A 16,380-nucleotide genomic window follows, 5' to 3' on the forward strand; every position below is an offset into this window, starting at 1 on the left:
GATGCCTGCCTGGCCATCAAATGATGCAGATGTTGATTCCCATAGGGAACCTAAAATATTTGTCCTGAATGAGTAAATTTATAATACCAATATAATGGTCCGTTATTGGACATTATAAATTTTGTGCATTGGCACTGCTGGTGGCTTCAAATAGCCTATGCAGTGGCCTCTACAGTATGCACTAGCCTTGCGTCTTCGGTGGTGTGCTAGGTCCCAACTGACGAGCCTAACTTAGCACATGAGGGCGAAACGCAGGCAACCAAGAATGAGTTAGCTGGAAAATATATAATGTCCAATAACGAACCATTATATTGGTATTATAAATTTACTCATTCAGGACAAATATTTTAGGTTCCCTATGGGAATCAACATCTGCAACATTCCAATGGCGACAAATTTTTTGACCAACAGGACTCAAACCGGCTAACCATGGTGTCAGACCATATTGACTGAATGCTTTACTTGGGCACTAGGTGGGCTACTATGTATCTTTATATAGACCTATGCCTGTAAAATAAAGTTTCACCGAGTGAGGTCTTGTCACCCCCTCTTTTTTTATTTTTTTATTTTTTTAAGATGCCTTGTACAACAGTAGCAATGATAATAAATTCTGTTTCCTAATACCATTAATTTAGCTGTGATGGACAATGGACAATTTTCTGACCATTCTATTCTGAATCCCAAATTTTAAATACAGTTAAGCACTTTTCTCATTAACTCAACATGCCTATTGCAATAGCCTACTTATCATTTTGGAGTAGTACAGGGTGACCAGATACTGAATCAGAAAAAATGGGACACTTTTCTTGAACATTTTGATGAAATGATTTTAAAAGATCAGTGAACTTAACATGCTACAATAGCTATGGATTCAGAAGATATGTGGGTTTGAACCCCACTGTTGGCTATCCTGGGAAAGGTTTTCTATGGTTTCCCATTTTCACTTCCTTGCAAATGCCAGGACAGTTCCAATTCACAGGCCACAGCTGATTTCTTCTAACTCCTTACCCATTTTCATTCACCATCATTTCATCTTCATTAGCTCCTCAACTAAGGTTGGCATCACTAAGGACATCCAGCCGTAAACAAGATGCCATATAAATTCATCTCACTTCGTCCCCAAACTCGTATCAAGAAAGGGGACTAAGGGGTAGACAAACAAGGTTAGTGACATGCTACATCACAATTCTAGTGAATACAGAAAAATCTAATTAATAACCCTGTATATAGGTAATAACAAATCAAATAATATTTCATTCAAAATAAGGAGACCTATCAACTGGAACATTATTTAATAACTTCTTTTACCAGACCAGTAAAATGTAGATGGCTGAAAAACTATTTGAGTTGAGTTACACCCACATTCTTTATTCTTTTACTGAATGTATGCTGAATGCTTTATCGCTAAAGAAAATGAAAACAATTTGATTCAGCTAGAGTTGCTACAGGGTAATGATGTCTTCCTTTAGCATAGCCTTTTAAACGCACCAGATTTTGACAAGCTACTTGCCTGATCAATGAAAGAAAGCTTATTAATTAAGGTGAATTGCCAATAAAGTGCAGGATTTTAGATGTTATTTTTATCTCCTGTCAATGTAGACAGAAAAAAGGGACAATTATACATCCTGTTAAGGTTTTATCAGGACAATGTGACAGGCACTAAAAAAGGGACATTCTCATTAAAAACGGAATATATGGTCACCCTAGAGTAGTAGTAAGCATAGAAAGTACCGTACATACTGTAATTTCATTTCTGTATTGGTAATATCTGATGTACTGTGTGTGACATGTAGGTTATAGTTCCCTCACCATGTGTAGAATATTAACCCCCACCCCCAATGAGATATACAGTATACAATTACTGTCAATCTTCGTAGTGTAGTTCTTTTGCTTCAAGTTGATGATAACTAACAGCTTTATTACTTTTATTCTGGTTTACCTTGAAATGTATAAAAAATCTTGAACCCTTTAATTTTATTACTCAATTTGTTTTAGGTAGTTATGGGAATTTAGTGGCAATAGAAAGAATGATTCAAGACATTGAAATGATTTAAAAGAAGGAAGCATGGAAGCAGAATAAATGATGATACTATAGTAGAAGCAAGTAGAGAAACAGATATATATATTTCATTCACAGAGTCTAGCAAACTTATTAGTGAAAGACATAACAGTCTCTAATAATTAGGTATATAATTGGTATGTACAGAAGTGAGACCTGGACAGTAAGAAAGGCTGAGCATTGGAGAATAGACGCATTTGAACTATGGTGTTGGAGAAAACTCCTTAGAGTTCCGTGGATTGCAAAGAGATCTAATAAGTCCATATTACAGGAAATCAACCCAGGCTGTTCACTGGAAGGTCAAATACTCAGATAAAAACTGAAGTACTTTGGTCATATTATGAGAAAACATGATTCACTGGAAAAACCTTAATGCCGGGGAAGACTGATGGTAACAGAAGAAGAGGGCAACAACGGATGAGGTGGATTGATGGCATCAAGGAAGTCATGGCTCTCAATTTAGAAAGACTTCGGAAAATAGTACACGACCGGAAGAAATGGTGCACATTGGTCTGTGGGGTCACGGAGAGTCGAAAGCGACTAAACGACTAACAAAAACAACAACAGTAAGAATATCCAATAAATCTAGAAAATCATCAGTCAAGTTATGTAAATACTCTACAATTCTTAGCAGTTCAGAATTTAAATGTAGCGAACAGTGGTGTATGATGGGATCAAGATGTGGGCTACCACTAGACTTAGGTTACCCCTTTTCGATAGTTGGTTTAGTGAATATCAAGCCCTAAGCATTTTGAGCTGCGGCCAATAGCCAATGGCAGTAGTCTGCTGTGTTGTCAGTGCTGTTTCACAAGCTACTACCCTGGCCTCTGCTACTGTCAATAATCAACACCTGATCAGTGGAGATGGTAGCCTAAGGTTTAGCAAATTAAAGCCCGGCTTTGTGGTGAAATGGACAGAATGCTTGCCTTTGGTCCGATGAGCCTGGTTCAATTCTCATAATCAACCCCTTTGTGTTCTTTATTCCCCTGGTGAGGGGAATGGGTGTTTATCACATCTTCGCCATTCATTTCATCCTCATTGGGTTACCACCAAGCCTATACAGATGCGATGCACCATAATAATAATAATAATAATAATAATAATAATAATAATAATAATAATAATAATAATAATAATAATAATAATAATAATAATAATAATAAATGATATTATTAATTAATTAATTAATTAATAAATTATATTATTAATTAATTATTAATTATTATTATTATTATTATTATTATTATTATTATTATTATTATTATTATTATTATTATTATTATTATTATTATTATTATTATTATTATTATTATTGTGAATTTTACAGCATTAGCAGCAATCATACCTATCGTTCACTGGTTTATTAGCTTCCTCGGAAGATCAGTGGTGGTCTCCGACCCATGATTACAGGTTCAATTTCAATTAACAAAAGAGAACATTGAACCTGAAAGATGGCACTTCATTTTAGCAGATCTACCGATAAAATGAAAACTATATTACTCCTATAACAGTAGCCCTGCAGTGTCTTTCTATAAGGATGTAGAAGCAAAAGGGAGTAAAATACCAGCACTCTGTTATCTATATGATTAAGTCAGAAGTATGAGGTGAGGAAGTATATACAATGAGGAATGCATGTGTCAATTTGGAAACTTCTGGAGAATTTTGAGTCTTTGAGCTCTGTCTCCTTCCTTAGCAGTGGCGATCAGATGGACTGAAGCCTTGCACACCTATCCGCCCCCGTTCCCCGTACCTACACTGGCATTCAGCAGCAAGCCATCCGAGGCGAGGGGAGAGGGACACAATGCCTGGGCTGCATTATCTTTCTCCGATGCCTTGCACTGAAAAATACGAGTGACGCTTTATTCATTGCATTCAAGTTATGTAAATGGAACAGTGTGTCAGATGCTTACATTATAATGTGCTTCAGATTTCTATCATTCTCATTTGAGGTTAGGGCTTCACTGGTAGCCTTGGTAGCCCTCAGTACATGCCACTGGTAGGGAAGCTGACTTTCAAAACTTCCAAATAACTATAGTAAAGCATCACAGATTTCTCTAAAAAATTGTGCATTGTCAGTGAAATTTGTGGAATATGGCAACCCTACATATATATATATATGTATGTTATATCTTTTACTTTAAAGCATTTTAATCAAGTGCTCTAAGCCTCTGTGGCTCAGGCAGCAGCGCGCCGGCCTCTCACCACTGGGTTCCGTGGTTCAAATCCTGGTCACTCCACGTGATATTTGTGCTGGACAAAGCGGAGTTGGGACAGGTTTTTCTCCAGGTACTCCAGTTTTCCCTGCCATCTTTCATTCCAGCAGCACTCTCCAATATCATTTCATTTCATCAGTCAGTCATTAATCATTGCCCCAGAGGAGTGCGACAGGCTTTGGCAGCTGGCACAATTCCTATCCTCACCGCTAGATGGGGCTTCATTTGTTCCATTCCTGATCCTGTTGAATGACTGGAAATAGGTTGTGGATTTTCATTTTCAATCAAGTGCTCTAACAATAAGTTATATTTAAAGTGATGAAAGGAAAACGAGAATGAAAAAGGAAATCTAGAAATCCTAAGGAAATCCTTTGACTAGAGAAGAAAAATTGAAATTCAAGTCTAATAATATATTCTAATTACCATCAATTAGTTGAGTAGAAAAATTGAAAAAGACTGCTGGATGTTTTGGAGTTAGACAACATTCACTCATGGAACTAATACCACACAAACATGCCTCAACAGAAACAAGAAGAATAAACATAATACAGTATTGATATCATACTACATCTTTAGGCTAGGACTGTGTACTAATTCTCATTAAATACTATAGGCCTAGTCATGGATTTAACTACATTTAAGCAGGTAGACCAGAATTATAAGGAAATTCAATATGATACCTTGTGGATAAATATTCTTAGAATTTTCCATTCTGAACCCTGTGGTATAAGTCATTCAATGAAATTGGATGAATATATGCACACTTTGAAAAACAATATAATATTGTACCAATAACTATAATTATAATAACTGTAATACCAAAATAAATCTGGCAAGAGAAATAGAAATTTACTTACAGAACGGGGTGGAAGGGCTTTTTGCTACGATCACTTTGAGATTGCTCCACTTTGATAGTTTGTGATGGTGATTCCACTTTTACACCATAGAAATGTAGGTAAAAACTGCCAATCTTCTTAAGGCCTTCTGGAGTCTTGACAAATCGTGCATCGCCTTGTAGCTGTACGTGGCATGTTATCTGTATAAGAGGATAATTGTACTATCTTTTAATCAAAAGAGCAGAACAAGAAATAATTCACAGTGCATGCCATCTCTCTGAGAAATAAAGGTGGGATAAAGTTTCCAGCAAAAAACTGAGAAACCAAAAACCTGCATGTGTGACAAACTGCTATTCTGTAGGAACAACAGAACAAGCTTCAAGAGGTCTGATACTTGATCACAATGAAAGTAACCATGCTAGACTATACTAGCAAGATATAGAGAACTGTAATTCTATATGAGATTCAAACTCAGAACTACCTCAAGAGCTACATCCTTGAACAAGCCAAGTTTCAGTTCTTGACAGAAACTCAAAAAGGAGTACTGAAATAAAGTTGCTAAAAATGGTACAATGTTCCTCTAAAGCCTCATAAAATTGTATAAAAGTAAATTAATTAATTGAAATTTGGAATTTTCTTTAGAATGAGCTTTCATCAATCTTGTATTAACAGAAAAATTATCATTATCTACAGCATTTATGTATAACTATGACCATTCACCCAGATTCTTGGATTGCCTAACAGGCAAAGTATACTTAACAAATTTTTAGTTGGTTAAAATTTGAGTGTTCATCATGGTTTGCTTTTGTTGTTATTGCGGTTGCTTCTCAGCAGCAGTGATTCCTGAAGATGGAGACTGATCCTTTCAGGGTGAACACTGCAGTCTACTTTAAGACATCAGGCTGGTGTAGGAAAAAAAATTCACCAGCAAGTCTACAATGAGGTGAGGGATGTTTCCACGTGCTTCTACCATTAGACTGATGACTGAGATTTCTTGTAGATTGTACTTCCTCTGTTAGTATGGGATGGCAGGTCTCTGCATCGATGTCAGCAGACTGGCAGACCACTGGGTCTATTATATACCCTACTGAAGGATTATATTTTTATGGCAAGTATACCATTCCTCCTGTTACTGCCATTTGTAGTCAAGCCATGCAGTTTTTCGTAGACTTCAAAGCCTTTCTCTCTCAGTGCTTTGGTTATTGTTGACTGAATGTTATGGTGTCTAGCATTCCGCAGAACTTCTTTATGTGGGCATGACCTGAGATGTGTGTAAGGATTTTCATCTCCCTGTGTCATCGCCAACAGAGGTTACTGTCTATTGCAATGAACTTACGTGGATTTACGGTAAGCCCAATTTCTGTAAATCTTCCAATGGCCATTTTCAACAATTCCATAGTGGATTCTTTGTTTTTTCTTATGATAATGTCATCAGTAAAACCCATCACTGTTTGATTTTTCTTTCTTGGAGCTAAGGTGTATATATGGTAAGTGCTGATGGTTTCCTATGATTATTATTATTATTATTATTATTATTATTATTATTATTATTATTATTATTATTATTATTATTATTATTAACTCGTCAAGTATGTGGTCTATTGTGGAGTTATAGAGGGCTGGGGAAAGAGGTTATCCTTGTATTACACCTTTTCTTATGCTAATTGGTTTTATCTTCCCTGCATGGGTTTCAATTGCGGTTAAATTTCCCTCCTAAAGGGATATGATTGCATTGACAAGTTGAGAAGGGTTTGAAGATTTATAGTCAAGTGATTATGAGCGATGTTATTGAACATTTTTTGTATATTGACAGAAATGATGCAAACATCTTTGCTCTCAAATTTAGCATCATTCAGGATTCATGCGAAGATAGCAGTATCAATATGCATACCGGGAGTGGCTGTAAAGCCCCACTGGTGAGGATTAAATGTTACGTATTCTCTAAGATGAATATCTAACATTCTCTGAACGATCCTACAGATGACAGAACATGTTGTTATTCGCCTCCAATTGTTAATTTCATTCGGATCTCCATCTTTATGTAACAAGATAGGCCTTGCTATCTTCCGACAGGGAAAAATTTACCTGGTAGTAAGAATTCTCAAATTGAAACTTGCAATAACGTCATAAGCTGCTTCATCCTTTATTGCTCTCACAATTACATGGCCAGGCTTCAGAGCTGTATTGACTACCATTCTGTTCACGGCTATACTGATTTCCTTTTTTGTCAATGGTTGATTGGAGTTTCATTGTGGGCTGCCTGGGTAGATTGTTAGATTTGTTGGACATTCTCTATCTGAAATGTTTGCTATACAGAAGATGTTCAGGAAGTGGTTGTGCAAATACAAAAATGTTCCTTGTAACATTTCTCTCACGACTTGCATTTATGTATTGGTGATGGTGCTACTCACATTCAGTTTTAGATGATGGGTATGACTAGTAACAAAAGTTTGATCTAATAAAAACACATTACCAGTATATAGCCAGAGCCCAATAGTAACACATACGGAATCCTATTTAACCTAATTTAATACTGTTCTCTAGTTAAGGTTCAAAATATCACAGTAGTCTCTTACTGTGTTTATCCTCGAGTATGTTCCCATTCTCTCTCATAGCTTTATATCTCTTATCTATACCGTAACAGTAGGCAAATCAAATAATACATAACTTTATTGCTAATAAATTGTATATTGTAAAAGCCAAGAAGATTACCATAGATGAAAAGCTTATATATGCTCAATACAGCAGATCTTGAAATTTATCAACTGTATGAAACAGAACAATGATGCTGCACTTAAAGTGCTCTTAAGTGCTATTGAACTTGGTTGGGGTTGAACCCACTATCTTGGAAATATTAGGCCAGCATACACACTTTATTCATGAGTAAAATTATATCTTGACTACAAATGCAATAGCAGAAAAGTAAATCTCTTACCTGGAAATGATTTTTCTTTTGACATACAAATGCATCATCAGCATTGGAGAAGTTAAATCCTTTATCAGCATCAACTCGATAATGAGGTACAGGTCTAGAAAAAACGAGTATTGATAGTTAAATGTGACAGTCAGCACAAACCATATGAAAATCATCCTTCAGGAAATATACTTACAACTCTTTGAGATTCTGGTCACATAGTACGTGCCACGAAGTCTGCTGGAATGGTTGAAACCTGATACACTGGTAACTCGAATCCAGGTACATGTTTGACTCACTGGGAATGTCGAAACCATAATCGTCATCCAGAACTCCAGTTTGGTTCGAGTTGGAGTCTGGTGATAACTCTTTAAAAGAGAAATACTGGGTTAATTAATCTGATGTTTGAAGAAATATCAGAGGTGATGTTAAAAATAAAATGACAAATGTGTGATGACTGCCATGTCTCAGTTCCATAAAATGAAAGTACAACTATTTGTGAAAGATACACAGCAAATAATATTATTTTTTTCCAGTCAAAATAAAATAAAATTGAGAGCTGCTGAAACAAAGCACTGGCAGGAAATGAAATTTCAATACCAAGAAGACATTAGTTTAGAAAAATGCAATTTAGGCTAAGCAACTGTCTAGGTAACATATATATTTAATTAAAGTTTTCAGGTCACAAGTTCAAGTATGCATGAGAAGTTATGTGATATGATAGTACATTAATAACCGGTGTAGTCATCACGATTTTGAATGCAAAGTGTCTAATAACGTTTCTTCATGTTGAATTGGTATCTTTTCCTAACTGGGATAACATTTACATATAATCAAGTCAGTGGTGGCTGGTAACCACAAATTCTAAATTATCTAGCAAACAGCTTGTTTGCAGACTCATGTTTACTAATACTTCTTTGCTTGTAATATCGTGTACATACAGCTGTTTCAATTTGCGCTATTAATTATGATACATCATGTATACAATGTGCAGCCTCTGATTTTATGCTAATGTCTGTTGCAGGAATTGTGAACTAAGTCAAACTTTCTTTTACTTAGGGACAGTTCATTGCTTCTTGTTCCTTTTGGTAGATATATCCACTCTCTCTATTGACTGTTTCCTTTCCTTTAAACAGATTGTAGGTCATGTATTTTAGTGCTGTGACAACCGATCATGGAGGGAAGCTGTCAAGTGTGGCTCGCTGATGAGAGTATTTCTTTGCTTAGAACAGTTAAAACTGAGGTGTTAGTGATCTTAATTCCAATCACAGTTTGGTGATAAGTGATATATGCTGTGTTGGAAGTGAATGTCGAAAGCGTGGGTGATAGCAAGTGGTTGATACTGAACTGCGCATTTGCGCGTCAGGTGCCTATACATTCCAGTAAGAAGGTATGTCTACTACAATTATTCAGAGGGAGGTATTTTGTGATGTAGACTAGAAGGAGTATATAATATTGAAAAAAAAAAAATTAAAAAAATGTGTGTATATGTGCCAAAACTACCGAGTTACAGTGGTTCCAATATTGGATATTTTATGGTCCTAACTCGTCATCAGTACTGGCCAACTCACACACTGGCAAGTGGCGTGTATGCTGTGACTGTTTACATGCTGAGGGGTGATGTGAAAACCCCAATAAAGATCTTTCCTTATTTTAATACCTAGGTACTTACAGTCATCCCTATGAGGTACTTTCATCCCATCAACACAGTAGGTAATAAAACTCAGATGGTGAAACTTATGCCCTGAATTTTCACCCTGTTGTCTGTTGTTCATCTCACAACCTTGTTGAGATCATTTTGCAGTTACTCACAATCCTATATCTTATTTATTACTCTGTACATTATAACATCTTCTGCATAAAATCTTATCTGTGATTCCAGTTCCTTACTCATATCTTTCATATATGTATAAAATAAAGAGTTTTGTCTGTACATTGCTCAGAATGGTTATGTTTTTGTCCACCCCTCCTATTGTTCCCGAGATTCTGAGGCGCATAAATAAGCATGCCTCTCCCTGTCAGTGACTTGTCATGTATATTGTTTTTCTGAACTTGATATGTTCGTTTCCTTCTGGAAAATGCAGATGCAAATTTAACTCTGGAAAAAAAAAAAAAAAAAAGTTAATCCAACTAGATGTGCCAGAAGATATGATGCAAATTTTGCCATGAAAGAAGATTTTAAGATGTTCAAAAGTTTCTCTATAACTATTAAACTCCAAATCAGATGGGAAAAGCTGAAGCACTGAAGGAGCATCCTTAAAATTATAAGTTTGTTTGCATGTAAGTGTTTCATTGCAAAATATTATTGTGTCAAACACACTTCAGTACAAAATCATGGATTTATCAAGAGCACCATGGCTTTTACAAAAGTGCATTCAAGAACTGAAGAATTAATTAAATAACTTTGAAGTCCTAAAAAAAGGGGCAAGCGGAGTAGCAGAAAGCTAGAATTTCTTTATACTACTTGACATAGTGAAGTGCAACCACTACTATGAGCTCTATCAGGATGAGCAGTTAAGTTATTTTGAAAGTCTCCTTCATGAAATATTTGTTTTCTCACATGCTGGATGTCATAATATATCAAATACAGTGTGATTTCAGTGGTTTCAGTGAAGTGATATCGAACTTCATTGTGAAGGAAAGGCCTAGGAATGGGAAGGAAGCGGCTGTGGCCTTAATTAAGGTACAGTCCCAGCATTTTCCTGGTGTGAAAATGGGAAACCACGGGAAAACCATGTTCAGGGCTGCCGACAGTGGGATTCGAACCCACTATCTCCCGGATGCAAGCTCATAGCTGCGAGCCCCTAACCGCATGGCTAACTCGCCCGGTAAAGTTTAAATCTGTGTTTGTATACAAAATAACTTATTTTGTTTCCTCCAAACCAAACCAAACCCCATGGCACAACAGCCCCGAAGGGCCATGGCTTACCAAGCAACCACTGCTCAGCCCGAAGGCCTGCAGATTATGACGTGCCGTGTGGTCATCACAATGAATCCTCTCGGCCGTTATTCTTGGCTTTCATGACCAGGGCCACCATCTCACTGTAAGATAGCTCCTCAATTGTAATCATGTAGGCTGAGTGGACCTCAAACCGGCCCTCAGATACAGGTAAAAATCCCTGACCTGGCTGGGAATCGAACCTGGGACCTCCAGGTAAGAGGCAGGCACGCTACCCCTACACCATGGGGCCGGCATTTTGTTTCCTCACCATAATCTAATGCACTGAATAGAATGAGACATAGACACAACAAAACTGTTAAAAGTTTAAATCTGTTTAGATATGTGCCCCTTCACTAGTTGTAACTTAGAGCAGTGCAAGCAGTTGCTGGGCTGTACCTACTGTTAGAGCTCATACACTGCTCGTTTATGTGCCTGAGCTAGAGCTGCTTATTGAGCTGAATTGTGCCTGCTTCTGGTCTATATTATGATCTATGTGCCTTAGTAAAAATGTGGATTTGGGCCAATGACCTAGATGTTAGGCCCTTTTAAACAACGAGCATCATCATCAAAATTATTAGCACACCTACAATAAACACACTTTACTAATTTTCAAACATATCTCTCAGGAAAATGTAACTTGTACAGTAACTTACCATATTTTTGACTTAAATGTACACAATTTAAAAATATTAGGGTGCAAATTCAAAATAATATGCATGTAAATTGTAATTAGAGTTATATTTCAAAGATACAGGATATAAAAATAATCATTGCATATTTTAAATAATAATAGATGTCAGTTAGAGCAATTGAAAAGTAGGTGATGAGTGGGGGTATTACAAAATTTTGTCATGAGTCTGCAAGTCTGTAGTTACACCACTGGCTGTAGCTGAGTTTTCATGCTAATTATGTATTATGTATCAACATTTATACAAGCATTTATATAAGTGGAAGCACATGCTTCCCCTAGTGCACCGTCACTGTATTGTCCTACGTAAGATGCTTACAGTGGTGTCTCAATGGCACACTAGCTGCCAGTGTCTTGGAAAGGTGTAGCAATCCAACTGATGAGCCCACTGCTACACTGGGGTGAAACACTGGTAATTTCGCGATCGAAAAAAGCCTAATGAGCTTTCTTAAGAATAGGAATAACCACATTCTTCCTAAAATCAGAGGGTACTGCTACTTCTCCTATTTCATCCAAATTACTAAATGGGATGGTTGATGGTTTAGTTTCTTCACCTAAAGCATTCAATAATGTTGAGGAATATCATTAATTTCAGGCGCATTGTTTTCTGTCACTTGGATTTTATGTTTTACACTTTTCCGTCTTAAACCAGAATTCACAAGATAGAGGCCATGGGCAAAAATGTTTTGATATGTTACAAGAATACCTCACTATCTCATCTATCGTTATCAGACATTATTACAAGTAAAAATAAGCTGTTGAACATTCCTTATAAATTTATCATCTTAGTGACTCACCTGGCTCTTGTTTGACATGGACCATACTAGCCAACGGCCGTGCTCCACTCGGCACTGAGCTGGCATTGGGTGTCACTGCACCATCCTGGGATAGCTTGCGCTTCTTTGAACCTCCTTGAAGAGATGAATAGATGGCAGTGATACCACTCGAAGGGTGCTCTGTAGCCAGCCCAACATGTGCAGCAGTCAATGTTGGTACTAGACCTGAGAGCACAAGCACACATAGAATCAGATTTGTCAGTTTGTTTTTGAAAGTTGTTAATGAGGACAATTGAAATATTTTCTATAAATGTATCAACATTTGTACAAGCATTTATAAAAGTGGAGGCACATGCTTCCCCTAGTGCACCGTCACTACACTGTCCTACATAAGAGTGGTGTCTCAATGGCGCACTAGCTGCCAGCATCTTGGAAAGGTGTAGCAATCCAACTGATGAGCCCACTGCTACACTGGTGCGAAACGCTGGTAATTTCATATTTTTGTATCAACATTATATCTTCTCTCAAATAAAATGAGAGATATATTGAAGATTATGAGGAAATTTACAGAAAGAAGTGGAACATGTTATTCTGATTAAAAAAGTTAAGAGTTTTTTAAATTGAATTATTGTTTGTTTTATGGTATGGTACCCAGAATTTGAATATTAAACATTTTCACCCATTTAGATCACAAACAATAACATAAAGGCCTTAAAAGAGCCATTGCCTTGAATTATTTTTACAAGGTTAAAGGGTAGTCATCAACTAACATACTACTGGGATAACTTAAGTATAGACTTTAAGCTCAAATAGCTACAGTTGCAACACAATACCACAGCCTCTGCTTTAACACAGGTAATGAAATACGTATATGTATGTATACCAATATACCACCAGAAATGTCTCGAGCACCCACACTGAAACTGAATATGTCAGATGAAAATTAATTTAAATTTTGGTAATTCCTTTGTATACTAATTTTTAAGTAACTTTAGCTGTAATTGTAGTTTAAAAACAACTAATTTTCAAGTTACTCAACCAGTGAAGATTGAGGAACATACATTAATGTAGAAATGACAACTTACCAACTATTTTGAAGGCCACCAAAACACTTTGCACAATGTCAATGAGTAATCATGTTTTGTTATCATTATGAACAGTAATTACACAACAAATAGTGATGATACTTATATTAAAAGAGATCAGTTCATTTTCCTAATGTATAACAGAGAACCCATAAATGAGAATCACTGAAGCAACATTGTGTCCACCATCAGAGCTAACTATAATGGTTTATCTGCCATCTGGCATCAATTTACTGATGATTCATTAACCTTTCCCATTTCATTTGCTCTGTCTTGAAAGCGAGGCAACTGCATTAATTCTGTTCTGTCTCTATTTACTTACAGTTTCATTACATAGTAAGCTTCACTAAAATCATGAATTATAAACATTGTAATGTCTACTTGTATAGCTACTACTTCTTTGTATATGGAATCACAAAATTGGCTAGTACCTGTTTACTGACCAGAAATTCTTGTAACTTACCACTTCAGTAAGTGTTTGATTTTAATGACCTTAGTTAGTTATATATATGAAATTAAATGGCCATTAACCTAATGGTTTAATTAACAGTATACAAGTTTAATTCGAGTCTTGAATGCTATGCAATAAAATGTGAACAATGGACTATAGCCTGCAATAAGCTGCACCTGGCTCAAGGTCATAATGGGAACAGTTCTATGAAGTTGCAGAGAGCCATTCAATTTTATTAAAATCCCATTTAAGACTCCCATTAAATGAGAATTAAGATCAGTAGGACAGCACAGTTTACATGCTTCTTGTATAATAGGTATAAATTCAAGACATTCAAATAGTGACCCATCTGAAATCATATGAAAATTCATGAAAATAACAAACAAAGAACTTAAGATACCTGAAGTTTACTAGTCCCTACAGTGACTAAACCATCAGTGCCATACTGCTTTTTTTAAACACATTTATTTTTATCAGCATCATCATTTCTTCTTATCAGCTGGGTTAAGACATTTATGGTACTTCTCCAACTTCCTCTCTCCTTCCACTATTCTTTTCCTTCAATTTTGTTCCATGAAGTATAAACCCCATGTGGATTTCAGCAATGTCTACTGATTTCCTCTTTTTTATCCTGTTAACTATTAATTCCACTTGTAAAACTGTTATATAGTTGCTTTAAGTTTTTAACTGTTAGGTCCTTCATTCTGCCAAAACTAATTTTGAGTATTAAATTTATAAACTACGGTACCTGTAATAGAAACACATATGGTAACAGTATTATACTTGAAAAAGAAACAACTTAATTAACATAGACTTCTTTTACAAGTATAATACTCTTAACATTGATGCTTTCACGGCTCGTACTTACAGACACTTTCACATCCTGGGGTATATGAAATTCCCCGTGCGTGCAATCATGATTAATTTAAAATGGTCTAAGTTTTAAGTGACAAATGGCTAACTGGATGTATTTGCAAAAACACTCTTCACATTAAAAACTGTGAATAATAATAATAATAATAATAATAATAATAATAATAATAATAATCATCATCATCATCATCATCATCATCATCATCATCATCGCTCCGTAGGCTTCCGAGGGACATGAAGTTCCCAATCTGATCTCACAATACCGGCCGAGTTGGCCGTGCGTGTAGAGGCGCGCGGCTGTGAGCTTGCATTCAGGAGATAGTAGGTTCGAATCCCACTATCGGCAGCCCTGAAAATGGTTTTCCGTGGTTTCCCATTTTCACACCAGGCAAATGCTGGGGCTGTACCTTAATTAAGGCCACGGCCGCTTCCTTCCAACTCCTAGGCCTTTCCTATCCCATCGTCGCCATAAGACCTATCTGTGTCGGTGTGACGTAAAGCCCCTAGCAAAAAAAAAAAAAAAAAAAAAAAAAAAGATCTCACAATCCTCTTCCCTCCTTTTCAATCTTGAGCTTACTCTTCCCAGTTATCGATTTGGAAGGTCCGGCATACCTTGTTGACCTCCTCCTTCCAGGTGCTTCCGGATCTTCCTGAAGGTTTTGTTTCCATTAAGCAATCCCTTATATAGATCTACTGGTGCTCTGTTATCTTTCATCCTCAGTACATGTCCAGGCCAGCGCAGTCTGTTGGATTCTATCACACCCATTATAGTGTGTTGTTGAGAGAGGGTGTAAATCTCATAATTAGATCTTTTCTGCCAGCTTTGAGAGATAGGATTGAACCATGAGCCAAATATTTTTCTATAAACTTTATTCTCAAAGACTTGCAAATACTGCTGCTCTTTCTTGGCTATACTCAATTTCTCAGAGCCATACAGAAGTACTGGTTGAATGATTGTATTGTAGATAATCATTTTTGCATTCCTTGTTAAAAACTTGGAGCCTAATTAAAAATAATAAGTGAGTTAATTTCACCTTTTCAGTACAAATTAAATAGTGTTTATTAAATAAACATTTATTAAGACTAGTTTCGACCTATTTCAAGGTCATCTTCAGCCATATCGCATGTAGAACAAAGTATTTGAAACATAGTGGTTTTAAAGATGGTCTTAAAACATAGAAGTTTGACTTTATGAAAAATTGTTTTTAGAATTTTATGAAAACACTTTTGTTGTAAGAAATTACTTCACTTAGCTGTAGGAATATATGAGAAGAGGAAGTCTTTTATATTCTTTGTAGTATTCAAGAGCGTAGATACAAATCGAAATTCACAATCTTGATAAGATGTGGAATTGGGCATATATTCATAATGTTGTAGTACAGGAGAAGAAGTCATTTGATTTTCTTCATATTACTGCGAAGTGTAGATAGACTTAAAATCATTTATAATCTTGATGAGATGTAGAATTGAGCATATATGTTAAGTATTGCCTGAGTTAAAATGTGAGTTGAAACTAATATATTATTGTAGCAGAAAGGAAATTT

At 36.1% G+C, this 16,380-nt stretch overlaps 1 protein-coding gene across 1 annotated transcript in view; it reads right to left on the minus strand.

The window, feature by feature from the left end:
- LOC136867016 (myelin regulatory factor) overlaps positions 1-16,380 on the minus strand; it is a 166,302-nt gene that overhangs the window by 78,589 nt on the left and 71,333 nt on the right. The window contains exons 7-10 of the mRNA XM_068226684.1: positions 12,449-12,652; positions 8,219-8,390; positions 8,044-8,137; positions 5,130-5,308 (exon numbers count right to left, since the gene is read on the minus strand). Of these exons, the coding sequence (XP_068082785.1) occupies positions 5,130-5,308; positions 8,044-8,137; positions 8,219-8,390; positions 12,449-12,652 (649 nt within the window). The remainder of the gene's footprint in view (positions 1-5,129; positions 5,309-8,043; positions 8,138-8,218; positions 8,391-12,448; positions 12,653-16,380) is intronic.

The sequence above is a fragment of the Anabrus simplex genome, chromosome 1 (assembly GCF_040414725.1).
Source record: "Anabrus simplex isolate iqAnaSimp1 chromosome 1, ASM4041472v1, whole genome shotgun sequence".
In the NCBI taxonomy this organism is placed as follows: domain Eukaryota; kingdom Metazoa; phylum Arthropoda; class Insecta; order Orthoptera; family Tettigoniidae; genus Anabrus; species Anabrus simplex.